The following is a 19332-nucleotide window of genomic DNA, read 5'->3' as shown; positions in this document are numbered from 1 at the left end:
TCTAGTGGGAGTCATGGCCCCACTTAGCCCTCCTTTTGGAGCCTTTTGTCCCCTGGGAAGCACAAAAATATAGAGGTCCTATATCACTCATAAGCAATTGAATTAATGTTAAAAAGAAAGAAAGAAAATCTATTTGATTTGGCCTCACCACAGCATCACCAACGTCTACCGTCAAAACTAGGTCTTTACTGATATTTGAGGCCCCAAATTAACTTTTTATGACACATTTTCCAAACCTGGAATAGTTATGTGAAACTTTTATAAACTATATGATTAAATTTCCTTTGAAATGTAGCTAGCTTACGCTTGTTTTCCACAGTATACGCTCGTTTACTACATTACCCATGGTGCATTGCTGCTGCTTTGCGACATTTTACCGCAAACGTCAGAAGTAACGTATGACAGGAACGTTGTGTAGACAGAAATGTTCAACAAGAAGCCACGGAGGAACTTTCGCCAGAGAAAACAGAGCTCCAGCGAGGATGAGGACCAACAGAAGAACGGCGGAGAAGGAGATGAACCCGAAGAGGCTCCGTCGGTGATAAACAAGCCTCCCAAAGCGGCGCAGAGCCGCGGCATCTCCTGCAGCTCCAAGCGGGAAGCGACACCTCCGCAGGCGGACAGCAGTGATGGAGAACCCGCGGCCGAGGCGCTGGAAGCGACGGAGGACAGAGATGATAAAGATGGGACAAAGACGACGAAAAGCTCCATCCTTAGTTTTACAGACGACAAAGAAGGTAGCTAAATTAATGCGCTAAAGTGAAGAAATACATATTTCCTGCATTGACGGACAGAAAAATCGATGTTTTCTGCCCGTTGAAAGATGGCAACGGACATAAACGTTTACCTACAGTGTAAAAATATTATTTTTTTACTTTTCACGTTGTAATTTATTTGGGTCTTTCGTGACAAAAGTACATGTATTGACTATTTGACTGAAATAGTCGTCCGATTCAGAACAGGGGTCTTCAACCTGCGGCTCCGGAGCCACAGGTGGCTCTTTGGACGATCCACAATGGCTCTTAATATCTCTGGCTTAAAACGATAAACAATCAACTGTTTCTAAATACAAATTTTAACCCCAGCTCGTTTAAGCAGTTTGTCCTTGTGTTATTAATTTTCCATAACATAATGACTCTAAAAATACCAGTAATATTGTTTTGAGATCTACTTTATTTTGTAATTAAGTTGGAAATTGTGTGCTTTTTTTCATTTTCATTAACTTCCACAGAAAGATATCAATCATCTTTATTCTGAAACCCAAAAACAGAACTAAAAGGCAAATCTTTGAAATGACAAATTTTCCAAAGTAGCCTTTTTTTAAATATAAAAAATAAATAAATAGATTTGTTATTCTAAACCAGTCTTAATTCGCTATACTGGAGGCAAATATGGCTCTTAGGATTATAAAGGTTGCAGACCAATTATCTTAAAGTTGGATTGGAGCTAAAAGGTATATGCATAATGCTCAAAATTTCAACTAAAAACTTTTCATTTCTTCTTCTTGTAGCAGAAGAATCAGCTTTTAAACTAAAGCGGTCCTCTGATAAAGCTGTGGTGTTTCAAGCCAGGAAGAAGGAGGCTCCACCCACCAAGACGAGCCGCAGCAAAGGTAAAATCACCAAAATGTTCTCCATTTTCTGATTCGTCCTTTCTCTAAATGTATATGAACTTAAATTAAGTCCAGGTCAATATTTATCTTTTTAAAATATATACAATTTGCTTTTGAGGTAAATAAATAAATAAAAACCTTCTTTGTCCCTAAACTACTCAAGTGGCATAGTTTTAGCTTCACCTGGTTCAAATTCTGTAAAAAAATGTTGCATTTTAAAATACTTATTTTATTTAAAAAGTGAATTGAATTGTTTGTTCATTTGCTTCTTTTAATGTATTTCTAATACTCTTATAAGCCTACAAAATCTGCAGAATGTGCCAATTTATCTGATTACTCATCCGAATAACAGAATACAAAAATAATTTATCTGTAGCTCTACCTATAATCATTGTGTGTTGATCAAATTTCTTCTGCACTGCATGTCTTCCAGCTTCTGGTGGTGCAGATGCCCCACCATCTGTTTCTCCCAGTCATGGAGACAGCAGTGAGGCTTCACCGTATTCTCAGCATAGTGATGATGATAATAACGATGATGACGACGATGATGATGACGATGACGTCAACAGTAACGATGGTGACAATGACGGTGATGGAGGTTTTGCTAGATCACCTGCAAGTAGCTCCAACTCTGACTCCAGCTGCTCTGCTGCCAAACCAAGTATGTCTTCATATTTATTGAATGTATTTATTAAAGGAAGTTGTGATAGAGAAAGTGTGCTCAAAATCTGTATAACTTTTGGCTCCTCAGCCGTTATCCCTAAAGCAGAGGAGATACACGCGGCCAGGAGGCAGCGGCGCGCGGCGCGAGCCCAGAAGGAGTTCATACCGTTGGGTAGAGACGGCCGGAGCTCCGCTGGCAGCACCCCCGATCACTACAGCCGCGACGATGAAGAGGACAGAGTTGAAAATGACGACGATGATGAGCCAGACGACCATGAGAGAAGAATTGAGTTCGCCCCCCGAATAAAGAGCATCAGGGAGAGGATTGCAGAGAAACTAGGTAAAAACGAGGTGATACCATGAGAGAGAGCAACCAGAGATACTGTGAGCTTCAGCAAATAAAATAGAATAAAAGGCATCTGTTCAGAAGTGGAAAAAATTTAATCTAAGTAAATACAAAAAAAGATTCAGTGTTGTCTGTTTTATATTTTTGGTGTAATAATTAAGGAGGAAGTGATGGAAGTCTGTCAGCAACTGATGAGGAGGAGCAGGAACTTTGGGAGCAGACACAGATTGAAAAGGGAGTCAAGAGACGACCAGGGGAACAGGTGAAAAATAAAATAAAACTATTTCTTCCCATTCTTCTTCATTTTCTGCTCTTTATTAATGTCTGTTTCTGTTTTATTTTACTCTGTCCTCATGCTCTTTATCCCTCTAATCATTTTCCTATTGTCAAGTTTGACTATTAATTGGAAAAGAAAAATTTTTTTAACAGAAAGTCTCTTTTTTTCCCCCCTTCTCAGAGTCCATCTGGCAGCGAGTCTAGCAGCTACAGCAGCAACAGCAGGCCAGACAGAGGAGGACACAAAAAGAGACTAACAGGGGCTAAGATCCCAAAGACCCTTCCTCTTGTTTCTGTCTCAACTGTGAAGAAAAGGATCACTAAAAAGTTTGTTTTCTCATTTACAATGCCTGTACTTACATCACATCATAACAATCCACAACCGCACTGATTCAGACATAGATGAACACGTGTTTAATGTATGTTCACTTCAAACCTTGGTGTAGCTGCAACTAGCAGAATCACTGTTCAAAACTACAGTTTGTATCTGACTAGTTAAAGTAAACTAATGGATGCTTTTCTGAACTGAAGTTGGAATGTAACAACATTTATCTAAATAACAACCAGGTGTTTAATTATCTTTAAAATCAGTTGTTTGATATAATCAGATTGGTAAAAAGAGCCATAATTAATGGTATTTACACAAAAATTCAAAATGCATAAAATAAGCTAAATGTGCTTTTAATAACAGTAAAGTAAAGATGTTAATTTTTGACTTTTATTTATACAGTCAAATAAATACTGTGTATTTACAGGTTCTCATTGAGACTCAAGATCTCATTTACAAGAGAGACATGTTTTAATAAAATAAACAAAATTATAAACACAGTAATAAATAAATAATTAAAAAATGTGACTCAATTAAATAAGCTAAACATTTATTTACCGCAAAAAGTTTCCTACATTTTCTAGCAGTTCTCTTTTTCTTTTTCTTTCTGTTTCTCAGAGCTGAAAATATTTCAGAGCTGTGAGGGAATACTGTTGAAGCCTGTAGATACCTTAGAAGTAACACAAACATCTTTAAATTACACTGATAAGGACAAAAATGTATACTTTCAACTCTTAGTTATAGTTAAAGGACTTGCCATAAATTTACTGAAAATAAAAATGGATTTCTCAAATACAAATATTCAAGTTTCCTTTCCCTGTGACATTCTTTATTACAGACTTTTTGTTTCATCGAATAGAAGATCATTTTTCCCCTGATTGTGTTTTGTCTCTAGACTGGACTCCTTGAAGGAGGTGTACAGAGCGCGGCAGGCGGAGCTGAGGAGGATGGAGGGCGACGCTGAGAACGCCAAGAGTTCATTAGAGCTGCTGGAGGAAAGTTCCTCTGAGGCTCAGCTCAGGTTTTACAGAACCATGATCCTCTACACCCACAACCTGGTCGAATGTCTGCAGGAGAAGGTCTGACTTCACCAAGTTATGATCTGGAAATAAACATTATTAGAAAAAATTATGAAAACAATATGTGTCACTTACAAAGAAGATTATGTGGAAAAGCTGCTTGACTGAGTATAAAGCTTGATTAGTGATGTTTAAAGGGGATCTAATATGCAAAAACCACATTTTGCATATTTTTATGCTTCCATTTGGAACTCTGCTTCTGAAAAGAAAAAAATCAGTTTTTGGCAATAACTTAATGTTTTTTGCTTAATGAGCAAAACCTCCCTGCTTGTTGATAATTGACGCGCACTGTCCATCACCTAGCAAGCCCAGCGAAACCTAGCCCGTTACCTAGCAACCCAAGCGGAGTTCCAACATGTTTGGTCAGCTGTTTTTTTTCTGCAGTATGTGCTGTGAGATGGCTGCTGGAAAAGACGAGTGTTTTGTTGTTGACTTACCATTCAGAAACCACTTGCTGCATTCTTGTTGGTTGAGCAGGAGGCTCCACTTCTGCTTTTCAAAGATGTACAGTTGTGTAATTGTGCATCTCTTTGCAGCCATTTTCACATGCGCGTAAAAACGTTGAGTTGGGAGCTACTTATTTGGATTTAAAGTAACAGAGGCCCTAAAACAGCTCATTCTGTCCATTGTGAACTCTTTTCAGAACTGACCAGAGTAAAATCACATTATCTGAGAATGATTTTATGCAAAAAATTTTATGAACATATTTTGTATCGCCCATAGATCTATTCTAACCTGTTCAAGGAAGCATGATGGATCACCTTTAATACATTCTTTATTTTTAATTAACTTAAGGTTTTATCACTAATTTCTTGTCTTTAGATTGTTGAAATCAATGCCTTGGAGCTGGAACTGCACACTCTGTTGTCTGATCACATGGAGGCGCTGTTGGCTCAGAGGCGAAAGAGGATAAAAGAGGAGGCTGACCGCCTGCAGCAGCTCAGCTGTAAGTATTTGCTCTATGTGATACAACCAAACATCCAGGAAGTGATGAAACATTTAAACTAACTCCTTGTCTCTTGAAGATAACACAGAGGAACAGACTGGCAGCTCTGATATTCAGTGGTTAGTGAAATTTAAAATTACTTTCCTGTTTTAACTTTTTTTCTACAAAAAAAACATAGTTCTTACTTTTAATTCTTCTGTGTGTGTAACCTGCAGTGAAGTGGCCAGTAATCTAGAAGATTTTCATTTACCTGAAGATGCCAAGCTTTCTGAAGAAGAAGAGGAGCAGCTTCAGGAGAGAATATGTGAAAAACAAATCTGTTTTATGAGCCTCCACTTAGAGCAAACTGCAATCGTTGTCAAATACCATGGTTCAGATATGCCCATTATCGATGATCAATTAATCTAAACTTAATTAACGGTTAATTTATTTTCTTGAAAATTTGGGTTTTCTCAGCAACTCAACATAAAATTTTTCATATGCTAAATTTAGAAAAAAGATATTAAAATGTAACATTTTGTGTCAGGTGTATAAAATACTGTGGTTTTCTCACATTATTTCATATAACATAACTATTATGTTAGTTTAACATAACAGGAACATCTTAGGTAGCTGGATAGAAAAATAAAAAAATAAAGATTAAAATATGTGAAATATTTAATGCCCCATTGACAAAAATGTTCATACAGTAGTTATGTCTGGTGGCTCCTGAAGAAATTTTAAAACTTTGCTCTATGACGCCCTTTAACTCAGGACAGCCCTCAAAATCAACCTTACTTATAAGCATCATGTTAGCATGTTTTTTTTCCCACTACGTTACAAATTTTCCCCGTCATCTCTTTCGCGTTTCTGTCGTCACGTCATCGCCTTCGTAGCACATCAGTCATTTTCTGTTGAAAAGTTGACGCCGCTTCATAATGTAGTTCGGCTGAGTTTGCGCCATTAAGGTTTTCACCTTCAGGAGTTTGTCGAGTGTTTATTTCAAATCAGAACCGCATAAAGTGCATTTTTCATTCCACATCGGACTCTGTTTGGACCGTTTATGGCCGCCATCTTTGTGCCTGTAACAACGGCAAGGATGACCAGAGGCGCCCTCTGGTGGTTGGCGGCCAAACTACAGCACTGAAGAACATCTAAGCTAATTTAGCTAATCCATTGAAACTAATTTTAAATCTGATGAACTGTTAATCGATAATTAACCATAAGTCAATTAATTGTTTGCTTTCCTACCACAGTGCACGTTGCATTTGTACTCTATTTGCTAAAAGTTTACTGTAGGTGCTTATTTTTTGTTTTCTACTTGATGGATTGTCTCACTTTGTGCCTTCTATGCTCTCTCTTCAGCTGATATCCAGTCGAGAGCTCAGGCGGTGTTTGCTGACGTCCAAGACGACTTCTGCAACGTTAAAAAGATTATGTCTCGATTTGAAGAATGGAGGAGGTCGTACTCTGACTCCTACCACAACGCCTACATTTCTCTGTGTCTGCCCAAGCTGCTCAACCCCATCGTTAGGCATCAGCTGCTGGTGTGGAACCCGTTAAAAGTGAGAGCAGAGATTATAAACGATCAGGCTTGGCCAAACACGTCGAGGTGTTGATCATTTCTGTGTTTGTGTTGCAGGACGTTGGTGGAGAATTTGAAACCCTCCCGTGGTTCACAGCAGTGGAGACGTTTTGTCACGGACACGGCCATGAGGAGCTGGAGCACACAGACAGACAGACGCTCTCTAACGTCATAGAAAAGACTCTTCTACCCAAAATAACCAGTAAATATCACACACTCTTCAACATTTTACCAATAATGTTAACTTTTTAGATCCTGTCAAGGTGAATTGATGGAGCTGTAGTCTTTAATTGTTTTGTCGATTGCTTACCATTTTGTCTGTAGTTTTTTTTTTTTAATTTTCATTTCATGTTTCCTGTCTCGGGTATTATCCGTAACGGTCAGTAGCTAAAAGAATTAAGAGCCAGGCTTTCAGGAGTCATTACTTGAACAAATTAATTTCATAGTTTCCACTGAGTCCGTAATCAAATGACAGTAACTAGTTTAAGTGAAGAATGCACAAAACCTTTGCTCAGAGAATTTAGGGAACCAAAGGAAACTTTGATTTTCTTTCCTGCTTTTCACGAACACAATTCTTCAAAAATTGTATTATGCTTTTTTTTTAAGATTCATTTTTATTTATTTTTTAGGTGCATGGTCTTATTCTAATTGTAAACTAAAATATAAAAAACATATTTGCAGCAGGAACACAGACCAAAGTTTAATCTTTTCAAGCTCACTGTATGAGGATAATTTAAACATCAGAGAAAAGATAAGAGTGAACAAAAATAAAAAAATACATACAAAAATTAAAAAAACACATACAAATAGTAAGAAAAACAACTTTCCCATCCTTCTTTCCCACATGTCTCTCACTTCTTGTGCACTCTATCTCTTACCCTACCCTATCTCTACACTCATATATCCATCAGCACATATTCACGTGTATATGTACCTAATTCTCAAAGATTAAATTATGAGATGTAGCACCAGTGAGCTACTTTGAAGCTATATTATGTTTGTTTTTTTGCACATTACTCAAGACAAAACGGTAATATTTGTGTTTAAAGACAATTAATATGTGTCTGCTTGACTAACGTTTTTAAAGAAGAAGCTCTTAAGTTTTAGGAGACTACAAAGAGACTGTGGAGACGTTAGATTTCACATTAACAGCAACGTTTATATTTCTAATTCTAATGTAGCTTATTTTGTACAGAATGGAACAAATCTGCTGATGGCTGTGGCAAAAAAGATCATTTTTTTATGTCAGAAAATGTAACAGAATGTAGAAAATACCCCAAGCTGGGATTTCAATTTTGGATTTAAGCTGGAAGACGACAGTTCTGCTATCACTGCTTCACTGTGCTGCAGTGTGAGATTGTACTGCTGCTATCTTTACCAGCAGAGAGTTTTCCGTTTCTGTACGTTTTGTCTGTCAGGGCAAGTGAATAAATAATTTGTGTTTTTCTGCGCAGGCCATGTGGAGTTGGTGTGGGATCCTTTTTCCAACCAACAATCTACCTGCCTGTCTGCTGTCTGCCACAGGCTGAGGGAGGATTACTCCATCTTTGAAGGCGAGCAGAGTAAACCTGTTAAGGTGAAGCCAACAAACGTTAGATTTATTATGTTTAGGTTTTGATGCTTAATTCCAAAGTTTTTTTGTTGTTGTTGAAATCCTATCTTTTGTGTGTGCGTGTGTGTGTTGTCATTCATAATACTAATTAAACCAGACTGCAGTGAGACTTCTGCGACCCGCATTCGCAGAGGAACGTTGACGGCATATAGTGTGTGTGGAAGTAATGGTGTATGGAGTCATTTATGCATCAGTTTAAAGTTTATTTAGCAATTAAACCAGACAAAATCATATCAAAAATGAATAAAGCAAATAAAAAGAACATTGCGGAGCATTGACTGCAGCTTATGTAAAGAGGTCTGCTTGGATTTGTAGTCAGAAACACCGGTGGTCTGATTGTGAACTGCTTTAGCGGAGCAGACTTTGTTCATAAGGTCGTAATTATAATTTTCATCCATTGTTTACATCCTGATTTACTGCTTCTGGCTTTTTATGGTGCAGAAATATGATGCATGTCTCAAATTAATGACATAGAAGTTGGATAAAATGCAACATGACCAATCAGAATGGAGAGGTTTTGAAAACTATTGGACGTGTATCCGAATTAGTACCACATATGGAAGTGGCACAGATTGTATATTTTTGGATGATTAAAGAAATTGGGATGTTGAAACTGCAGTGAAATGGTCAGATATTGGTCACATATAGGCAAAAAAGAGGATTTGGATTTTATTCACCTGCTGTGCGAATGTAGCCTATGAAACATGCATCAGATAAACTGTATTTTCTGTTTCTTGCAGGGATTTATTGAAGCAGTGGTTCATAGGCTCAGAAGCTGTGTAGATGAAGACGTCTTTATCCCCCTGTATCCAAAAAAGTCAGTATACTAGAGTCATTGATCATTCACTGATTGGATTAAATTCCTTGTCTATAAAGGATCATTTTATATTATTTTGTGCATCATCATCTCAGTCACATTAATGGTCCATTTGTTTTTCCTTCCAGGCTGCTGGAGGACAGATTGTCCCCTCAGCGCCGCTTCAGAGACGAACAGTTCTGGATGGCTGTAAAAGTAACTAATGCCCTAACAGATGTCTCAGATTTTAAATGTTGTTGCCTTTATATGTTTACAGGCTGTTTTTTTTTTTTAAGCTAATCGGGATTATATTATGTTTCTGTTAGCTGCTGGGGAATATGGGGAAATGGGATCTGCTGCTTCCTGAGTCCATTTTGAAAGAACTAATGTTGGACAAACTGCTGAACCGATACCTGATGATTACCTTGTCTAGTGAGACGCTGTCAAGGAGAGTTGTTTCTGCACACAGAAAGGTATTTAAATATATCTAAACACAGAGTTTATCCTGGGATCTGTTTGTAACATTTTCTTTGGCTCCAGATTGCAGAATGTCTGCCTGACTCTTGGTTTGAAGGAGAAAGCGTCTGTTTGCCTCAGCTGCAGAATTTCAGGAACAACATTGTTCAGAAAGTTCACAGCCTCTGCAAACAGCAGCCACCTGAAAGTCCCAGCAGCAGGTAATACAGCACCTGTGTTTAGATTATCGGTCAATGTCACGTTGAGTCAGCAGCCGCTTACTGCGCATGTCGCCTTCAGAACGCAGTCGAGAATATGTTATTTTAAATATTTACAAAGTGGCTAATAAAATAATTTACATCTGGCAGCCAGCGTAGATCACTCCCCTTCGCCAGGCGCAACTCCCATACGCAGCTTTGCGGCATCTGCAGATGTTAGAAGTTTTATTGTTAGCACATCGATTCTGTACGTCGCACTGCCTCCCGTTATCGCAAACAAATTGCTTTAACGTTGCTAGCAAGTAGCATCCGACGTTTGGGGCGTATTCTCTCGTCATTTATCGACTCACCTGCAGCTTATGAGTCATTAAGGCGCATCTCATTCACTGTCAATTTAGTAGCATAACGTATTTTATCACGTTATGCTAGTTGTAGACCGCTGACAACATGCTAGCTAATAGCTAGCAGCGAGATAAATGTGGGTAACCATGGTAACCAATAAGCGGTTAAAGGCGGGCCCGGTGTTATGCCCAGAAATGCATGCCTGCCGAGAATTGCATCCCCTGTCGCGGGAGCGCGCATCGCTCTAAACTCTCGTATATTGATGAGAAAACGGACTGAAATATGACCGAAGACGAAACTTTTAAAGATATTCGTAACAATATCACGTTTCTTAAACATGTCAGCCTTAAAACGGTGGGTTTTATATCGCAGATTAATTGAAATAAATACGGTTTTTACACATTTATTGAGACAAATGAGTCGAACGTTTTTCAGTCCGTGTCTGAAGAAAATGCTCTCCGCATTTGGTTTGAAATTTCCCGATTTTTCTTTTAACATCATATTAGCTTAAAGTATTACAAAACAGAGACCCATTATGTAGAACATTTTATATCATGCTTAACTGTCTAGCATATTAATGTAGAGGGGATGCATTTTAATGACTGAGCCTGCCAATATTTGTATCCCCTGTCTATTGTTGATATGAAACGTATAGCAGTTGCACAGAGAATAAGTGTCATTACGTAGAAAAGGTGAAGTCCCTCTTAACTCTTCATTTCTTCAAGTTAGCAGAGGGATGCATTTTCTGGCATAGCAAATTATTACCTTGCCAATACATGTAGGCCTTATATATTTTCCACAAATATAATTCTACTGATACAAAATGTATACCAGCAGTTCATAAAACAAGTGTGATTGTATAGAAAAAGTAATTTCACTCTTGACTCTTTATTTCTCCATGTAAGCAGGGGATGCATGTACAGCAAAGCCTATTATTAGCCTGCCAAAATATGCATGGCCTCTCCATGTTCTTCAAATATTATCCTATCGATATAAAACCCATACCAGTAATTCATAGAACATCTCTGATTATGTAGAAAAGGTGAAATCCCTCTTTAATTCTTTATTTCTCCATGTTACCAGGGGAAGCATTTTTTTGGCAATATGGATGTCGAGCCTGCCAAAATATGCATGCCCTACCTATTTTCCTCAAATTTTATCCTATTGCTATGAAATTCATACCAGCAGTTCATACAACTACTCTGATTATGTAGAAAAAGTTATTTCACTCTAAACTCTTTATTTATCCAAGTTAGCAGGGGATGCATTTTGTGGCAATATGGATGTTGAGCCTGCCAAAATATGCATGCCCTATCTATTTTCCTCAAATATTATCTTATTGATTTAAAACTTATATCAGCTGTTCATATAACAAGTGTGATTTTGTAGAAAAAGTTATTTCACTCTAAACTCTTTATTTCTCCAAGTTAGCAGGGGATGCATTTTTTGGCAATATGGATGTCGACCCTGCCAAAATATGCATGCCCTACCTATTTTCCTCAAATTTTATCCTATTGCTATGAAATTCATACCAGAAGTTCATACAACTACTCTTATTATGTAGAAAAAGCTATTTCACTCTAAACTCTTTATTTATCCAAGTTAGCAGGGGATGCATTTTTTGGCAAAGCCTATTATTAGCCTGCCAATATCTGCATGCCCCTTCTATTTTCCTCAAATATTATCCTATTGATATGAAACTAATATCACTAGTTAAGGGAACAAATGTGATTATGTAGAAAAAGTTATTCCACTCGTAACTCTTTTTTTCTCTATTTTAGCAGAGGATGCATTTTACGGCAAGGCCTATCATTAGCCTGCCAAAATATGCATGCCCCGTCTATTTTCCTCAAATATTATCCTATTGATATGAAACTTATACCAGCAGTTCATAGAACAAGTGTGATTATGTAGAAAAAGTTATTCCACTCATAACTCTGTATTTCTCCACTTTAGCAGGGGATGCATGTTTTGGCAGAGCCTATCATTAGCCTGCCAAAATATGCATGCCCCCTCTATTTTCCTCAAATATTATCCTATTGATATGAAACTAATATCACTAGTTAAGGGAACAAATGTGATTATGTAGAAAAAGTTATTCCACTCATAACTCTGTATTTCTCTATTTTAGCAGGGGATGCATTTTACGGCAAGGCCTATCATTAGCCTGCCAAAATATGCATACCCCCTCTATTTTTCTCAAATATTATCCTACTGATATGAAACTTATACCAACAATTCATAGAACAAGTGTGATTATGTAGAAAAAGTTATTCCACTCTTAACTCTTTATTTCTCCATTTTAGCAGGGGATGCATTTTACGGCAAGGCCTATCATTAGCCTGCCAAAATATGCATGCCCCCTCTATTTTCCTCAAATGTCATCCTATTGATATGACATTCATACCAGTAGCTAAGAGGATAAGTGTAATTATGTAGAAAAGGTAAAATCCCTCTTGACTCTTTATTTTTTCAAGCTAGGAGGGGGATGCATTTTTTGGCAATATCGAATTTGAGCCTGCCGATATTTGCATGCCATACCTATTTTCCCCAAATATCATCCTATTGATATAAAACTCATACCAGCAGTTAAGGGAACAAATGTGATTATGTAGAAAATGTTATTTCTTTATTATCGCTATTGCAAGGATACTGAAGGAAATAAATCTGACAATGCATCTTTGCTAAATGTAAAGCATGCACAAACCATTTTTATTTTGGTTTAACATAAAAATTAAATCACTTTTTTTCATTAATTTCAACAAAAGAATATTCATAACAAAAATTTTTGGAAAACCAATTAAGTCAACAAAAATTATGTCACATGTTTAAACTGAAAATCCACAGAACTGCAGTCATTAACGAATTAGATTGGTACAAACATAAAATCTATAAACACATTGCACAGCAGTAGTCTGTGTCGGTTTGTGGGACCTTAATGCAGCCTTGGTGGTACCACCAGTTGCATCTGTCACATGTGATCTGTAAATAAATAATACAAAATGGTCAAATAACAACATAAAGAATGTTTTTTTTAGTTCCTTATCTGTTTACTGAAGGTGATTTTGGGTTTTGCCAACATAAAGCTTCTTCTTAATTATCAATATATGATTGGTAGAACTTTATTTGAGGAGATGACAGCATGTTCCTGACATGTATGGAGGTAAAAAAAATTCTAGGACCACAAGCAACTGTGTTTAATGTTTTACGACTGTACTTAAAAAAAAAAAAAAAGTTAAGCTACTTCCCACTTACCTGCCTTGGGTGTTTATTTATTTTATTATGATTTATTTTTGTATATCTACATACTTTGCAACTATTTTAAGGATGGTATATGGTTTGCTTGAATTGATTTTTCACTGCATTTTCACTCTGCAGACACTGTGCACATGCACAGTGTCTGCAGAGTCTCCACTGACTCTACAGAAAAACAAACCGCATCTTTAAATCAATGTTATAAAATAATCTTAATGGTATTTTTTTGCGTTTTTTTTTTTCTTTTAAATAATTCCATTTGTTAGTGTTCTTTTGAAAGTGGAACAATAATCCTCTGTGTAGATCTCAGTCGTCTAATCATTCCTTTTTGATAATGTCTGGTCTCATAAACAAATACAAGTAATAGAAACTGTACATCATATTGGCATATTAGGCAGGCGCACATGGTGTCTGTCTATTCATGAATTGAAACACACATGTATTTAAGGTATTTCTGGGATTTATGGTAAAAGAAAGCATCACTTAGTGTTTACCTTTTTATAATTTTCTCCAACTTAAGCCACTGAAAGTATAAAAATGGCATTCAGAAAATTTTAATATGTCTACATATATATGTGTATACATCTTGTGAAAGTTGTCATTTTGTAAATGTTCATTTTATGAAACACAGTAATGAATATAATGGTTCACATAATACATCTCATTCCAGTTTTGTACTTTCACAAACTGCAAGTCCTTTTTGCTTATTAAGTTACATTAAAGCTACTCAAGAAAAGTGTAATTGTATCCTAGAACAATTTTAAGTTTGTTGATTATGTTTTTTGCCTCAACAGTTATTGGGCTGTGTTATGTGTAATTTATTTATTAGAGATCAAGGCCAGGTGTATTGAAATGTTCTTCACTAATTGAATTTGACATAAACACTAACATGATTGTACTTCACACATCTGCAAAGTTCAATATTTTAATATTTCTAATTAGATAAAATAGCTGACCTAACACAATTTTTTTGTGCGTGCATGATTTTACACACAACATAGTATCCCACCCACATAGGAACTGAATAAAAAATATGTCAAAAGATACCTGATTCTGAGAGAAGTGTGGAAGACATGTTGAGTCTCATGGTATTAACAGCTTCTGCTGCTGATGGAAAGTTCAGGTCCTTGTTTTCCAGTATGCACTCTGCAAACTGTAAAGGCAAATACATTTTTTTCAAAAAAGAAAGAAGAGTAACAGCGGACTCATTACAAATACAAAATATTTGTCAAAGTATTAGATTGTCATATAGAGGTCATGACATTTATGAATAATTTAACATTTTTGCTATACTTATTTCAGACTCTTTCCATTGTCATTAAAATAAATCAACCATGTAATAAAGCAATATAATTCATAAACTACATTATATTTCAGGCAGAAATGCACAGTTTAAGTTGTTAAGCCAAAGCTGTTCATCATCTTAAAAGTTCTACTCCTACAAAATAGCATTAGATTAATGGCAATGTGATTATTAGAAAACCACTTTCATATTAATCTTTTTTTCACAACATCAAAAACGTAAACAAGCATGTATACCAATATATTGATATATAATTCTATCTATCTTCAGACATAGATAGATATACATGTATGTGGAAAGAGACAGAACAGTACACATAAAGGTTATATAAATTGATTTGTAAACAGACAATGTTCTACATTACATAAGAAATATAAGTAATCATAGTCAAGTATATACAGTACAGACCAAAAGTTTGGACACACAGTTGTGTCCAAACTTTTGGTCTGTACTGTATATATATATATATATATATATATATATATACTGTATATAAAAACATAAAACCACGGCTGCCCAAATCACGGCAGAATTAAATGTGCACCTCAACTCTCCTGTTTCCACCAAAACTGTCCGTCGGGAGCACCACAGGGTCAATATACACGGCCGGGCTGCTATAGCCAAACCTTTGGTCACTCGTGCCAATGCCAAACGTCGGTTTCAATGGTGCAAGGAGCGCAAATCTTGGGCTGTGGACAATATGAAACATGTATTGTTTTCTGATGAGTCCACCTTTACTGTTTTCCCCACATCCGGGAGAGTTACAGTGTGGAGAAGCCCCAAAGAAGCGTACCACCCAGACTGTTGCATGCCCAGAGTGAAGCATGGGGGTGGATCAGTGATGGTTTGGGCTGCCATATCATGGCATTCCCTTGGCCCCATACTGTTGCTAGATGGGCGCGTCACTGCCAAGGACTACCGAACCATTCTGGAGGACCATGTGCATCCATGTATATATATACACTGCTCAAAAAAATAAAGGGAACACTCAAATAACACATCCTAGATCTGAATGAAAGAAATATTCTCATTGAATACTTTGTTCTGTACAAAGTTCCATTTGCACAACAGCAGGTGAAATTGATTGTCAATCAGTGTTGCTTCCTAAGTGGACAGTTTGATTTCACAGAAGTTTGATTTACTTGGAGTTATATTGTGTTGTTTAAGTGTTCCCTTTATTTTTGAGCAGTATATATATACTGGTATATATATATATATATATATATATATATATATATATATATATATTTAAACAGCACTTACTTTAAGCGCAAACACACCACATGAAACCACATCTTGCTGGATGGCATGTTATACTGTTTCACATTTCCACATTGACACTTTCATCCCTTTGCTTCTCATAAATGTCCTTGTTGAGAGGATAAAATGTTAAATTAACATTCTAGTTATCCAAATATGACATTTTTTATTATAATAAACAATAATTGTTCTTGTTTTTCTCACCTTGTTACTTCCAAGCACCTCTTCACATCTTTTTGGGACTCTCCAAGTGAGTTAAGGAAACCTATTGTTATGAATATTCTTTTGTTGAAATTAATGAAAAAAAGTGATTTAATTTTTATGTTAAACCAAAATAAAAATGGTTTGTGCATGCTTTACATTTAGCAAAGATGCATTGTCAGATTTATTTCCTTCAGTATCCTTGCAATAGCGATAATAAAGAAATAACATTTTCTACATAATCACATTTGTTCCCTTAACTGCTGGTATGAGTTTTATATCAATAGGATGATATTTGGGGAAAATAGGTATGGCATGCAAATATCGGCAGGCTCAAATTCGATATTGCCAAAAAATGCATCCCCCTCCTAGCTTGAAAAAATAAAGAGTCAAGAGGGATTTTACCTTTTCTACATAATTACACTTATCCTCTTAGCTACTGGTATGAATGTCATATCAATAGGATGACATTTGAGGAAAATAGAGGGGGCATGCATATTTTGGCAGGCTAATGATAGGCCTTGCCGTAAAATGCATCCCCTGCTAAAATGGAGAAATAAAGAGTTAAGAGTGGAATAACTTTTTCTACATAATCACACTTGTTCTATGAATTGTTGGTATAAGTTTCATATCAATAGGATAATATTTGAGGAAAATAGAGGGGGTATGCATATTTTGGCAGGCTAATGATAGGCCTTGCCGTAAAATGCATCCCCTGCTAAAATAGAGAAATACAGAGTTATGAGTGGAATAACTTTTTCTACATAATCACATTTGTTCCCTTAACTAGTGATATTAGTTTCATATCAATAGGATAATATTTGAGGAAAATAGAGGGGGCATGCATATTTTGGCAGGCTAATGATAGGCTCTGCCAAAAAATGCATCCCCTGCTAAAGTGGAGAAATACAGAGTTATGAGTGGAATAACTTTTTCTACATAATCACACTTGTTCTATGAACTGCTGGTATAAGTTTCATATCAATACGATAATATTTGAGGAAAATAGACGGGGCATGCATATTTTGGCAGGCTAATGATAGGCTCTGCCAAAAAATGCATCCCCTGCTAAAATGGAGAAATACAGAGTAATGAGTGGAATAACTTTTTCTACATAATCAGAGTAGGTGTATGAACTGCTGATATAAGTTTTAAATCAATAAGATAAAATTTGAGGAAAATAGATAGGGCATGCATATTTTGGCAGGGTCGACATCCATATTGCCACAAAATGCATCCCCTGCTAACTTGGATAAATAAAGAGTTTAGAGTGAAATAACTTTTTCTACATAATCAGAGTAGTTGTATGAACTTCTGGTATGAATTTCATAGCAATAGGATAAAATTTGAGGAAAATAGGTAGGGCATGCATATTTTGGCAGGCTCGACATCCATATTGCCAAAAAATGCATCCCCTGCTAAAATGGAGAAATACAGAGTTATGAGTGGAATAATTTTTCTACATAATCACACATGTTCTATGAACTGCTGGTATAAGTTTTATATCAGTAGGACAATATTTGAGGAAAATAGAGGGGGCATGCATATTTTGGCAGGCTAATAATAGGCTTTGCCGTAAAATGCATCCCCTGCTAAAATGGAGAAATACAGAGTTAAGAGTGATTTTACCTTTTCTATGTAATGACACTTGTTCTCTGAGCTACTTCTGTAAAGTTTCATATCAACAGGACAATAGACAGGGGATACAAATATTGGCAGGCTCAGAAATTAAAATCATCCCCCCTACATTAATAGACTAGACAGTAAAGGATGATATAAAATATTCTACACAACGGGCTTCTGTTTTGTAATGTTTTAAGCCATTGTGTCAAAAGAAAAATCGGGGAATTTCAAGCCATCTGCGGAGACCATTTTCATCAGACGCTGACTGAAAAACGTTCGACTCAGATGTTTCAATAAAGCTATAAAAACCGTATTTATTTCAATTAATCTGCGAAATAAAACCCACCGTTTTATGTCTTACATGATTAAGAAACGTGATAATGTTACGAATATCTTCAAAAATGTCCTCTTCGGTCATATTTCAGTCCATTTTCTCATCAATATACGAGAGTTTAGAGCGATGCGCGCTCCCGCGACAGGGGATGCAATTCTCGGCAGGCATGCATTTCTGGGCATAACACCGGCTCTTGCTGCAGTTGCGTTGCGGACGCATCCGCTGTATTTATAATCCCTCTGTAGGCTGATGGAGATCCTTCCTGGCTGATAACTGCATCAACTTCTTCAAACTCTGTCTGCTGCAGGTCTGCTGTGGTCGAAGAGCTGAAGGTTCTCAGTAGGTTGAGATGCTATGACTCCATCTTGGCTCTAACCGGGAAATACCACTACGAGGACGTCATCTACTCCCATCAGCTACTAAACCAGGAAAGAGAATGAACAGGAACTGGATGAAATAATAAAGACTCAAGTTAAACTAATGATCAGTAAAACACATGCAGCTGTACAACAAATTATGATTTTAGTCTAGATATTTTTTATGTCTAATACAAATTGTTATATTTTCTGAATAAATGTTGGAATTTTGTTTATTTCTGAATTTTGTCTATGTCAGGTATATAAAAGTATATCGGGGGTGTCAAAGTCATTTTCAATTTGGGCCAGATTCAGATTATGAATGCTTTTGCCAAAAGGTATTAATAAAACTATTAACTTTTGATATTGGAGCTTAAATAATAATAATATAATATTAATGTTAAAGCATGTCCATAAATGCACTCAGTACTAGGGTTGGATGATATGGACTTTGTATTTTATTGCAATATTTTGTGGTACTACAATGATAAAGATTATGATCAAATATATATTTTTTAGGTAATCAACAGTTGTCTTGGTGGAACCAATCTAGTTTCCCACACTTTTTCCTTCCACTAAAACATAAAAAATATCTTTGGGGGTTGGTTAATATTCCTAATTTCAGAGTTTGTTTATGTTACCTTTGAGAATTAACAAATTGTCATTCTAAAATGTGGGAGCATTATGTTGCACCTGGATCATCTTCACCATTATTAGTGAAACTGAAGACTTACTGTTATTTTAACGTAATGGTGTGCATTA

At 36.3% G+C, this 19332-nt stretch overlaps 1 protein-coding gene and 1 long non-coding RNA gene across 3 annotated transcripts; one reads left to right on the top strand and one right to left on the bottom strand.

The window, feature by feature from the left end:
* Positions 1-362: 362 nt before the first annotated feature.
* gcfc2 (GC-rich sequence DNA-binding factor 2) lies at positions 363-18814 on the top strand. Of its 2 annotated transcripts, XM_028014662.1 has the most exons (18): positions 366-737; positions 1511-1612; positions 2046-2273; positions 2364-2615; positions 2783-2883; positions 3079-3224; positions 4121-4304; positions 5127-5250; positions 5330-5369; positions 5466-5554; positions 6595-6794; positions 6872-7016; positions 8269-8390; positions 9167-9243; positions 9372-9438; positions 9549-9695; positions 9763-9899; positions 18522-18814. In XM_028014662.1, exons 1-18 carry the CDS (start codon positions 425-427, stop codon positions 18652-18654), a joined length of 2607 nt encoding a protein of 868 aa, XP_027870463.1. In that variant the 5' UTR covers positions 366-424; the 3' UTR covers positions 18655-18814. The 2 variants fall into 2 exon arrangements, 1 of the variants encoding a protein (XP_027870463.1); XR_003595138.1 differs by lacking the exon at positions 18522-18814 and having other exon boundaries at positions 363-737; positions 9167-9247; positions 9763-9898.
* LOC114142995 (uncharacterized) lies at positions 13687-16100 on the bottom strand. Its single transcript, XR_003595139.1, has 2 exons — positions 16060-16100; positions 13687-14646 (listed from the first exon to the last, which is right to left on the bottom strand). It is a non-coding gene; the product is annotated as an uncharacterized LOC114142995 (long non-coding RNA).
* Positions 18815-19332: the final 518 nt, after the last annotated feature.

Source organism: Xiphophorus couchianus, chromosome 4, assembly GCF_001444195.1.
Source record: "Xiphophorus couchianus chromosome 4, X_couchianus-1.0, whole genome shotgun sequence".
Lineage (NCBI taxonomy): Eukaryota > Metazoa > Chordata > Actinopteri > Cyprinodontiformes > Poeciliidae > Xiphophorus > Xiphophorus couchianus.
This window is presented reverse-complemented; position numbering and strand designations above follow the sequence as displayed.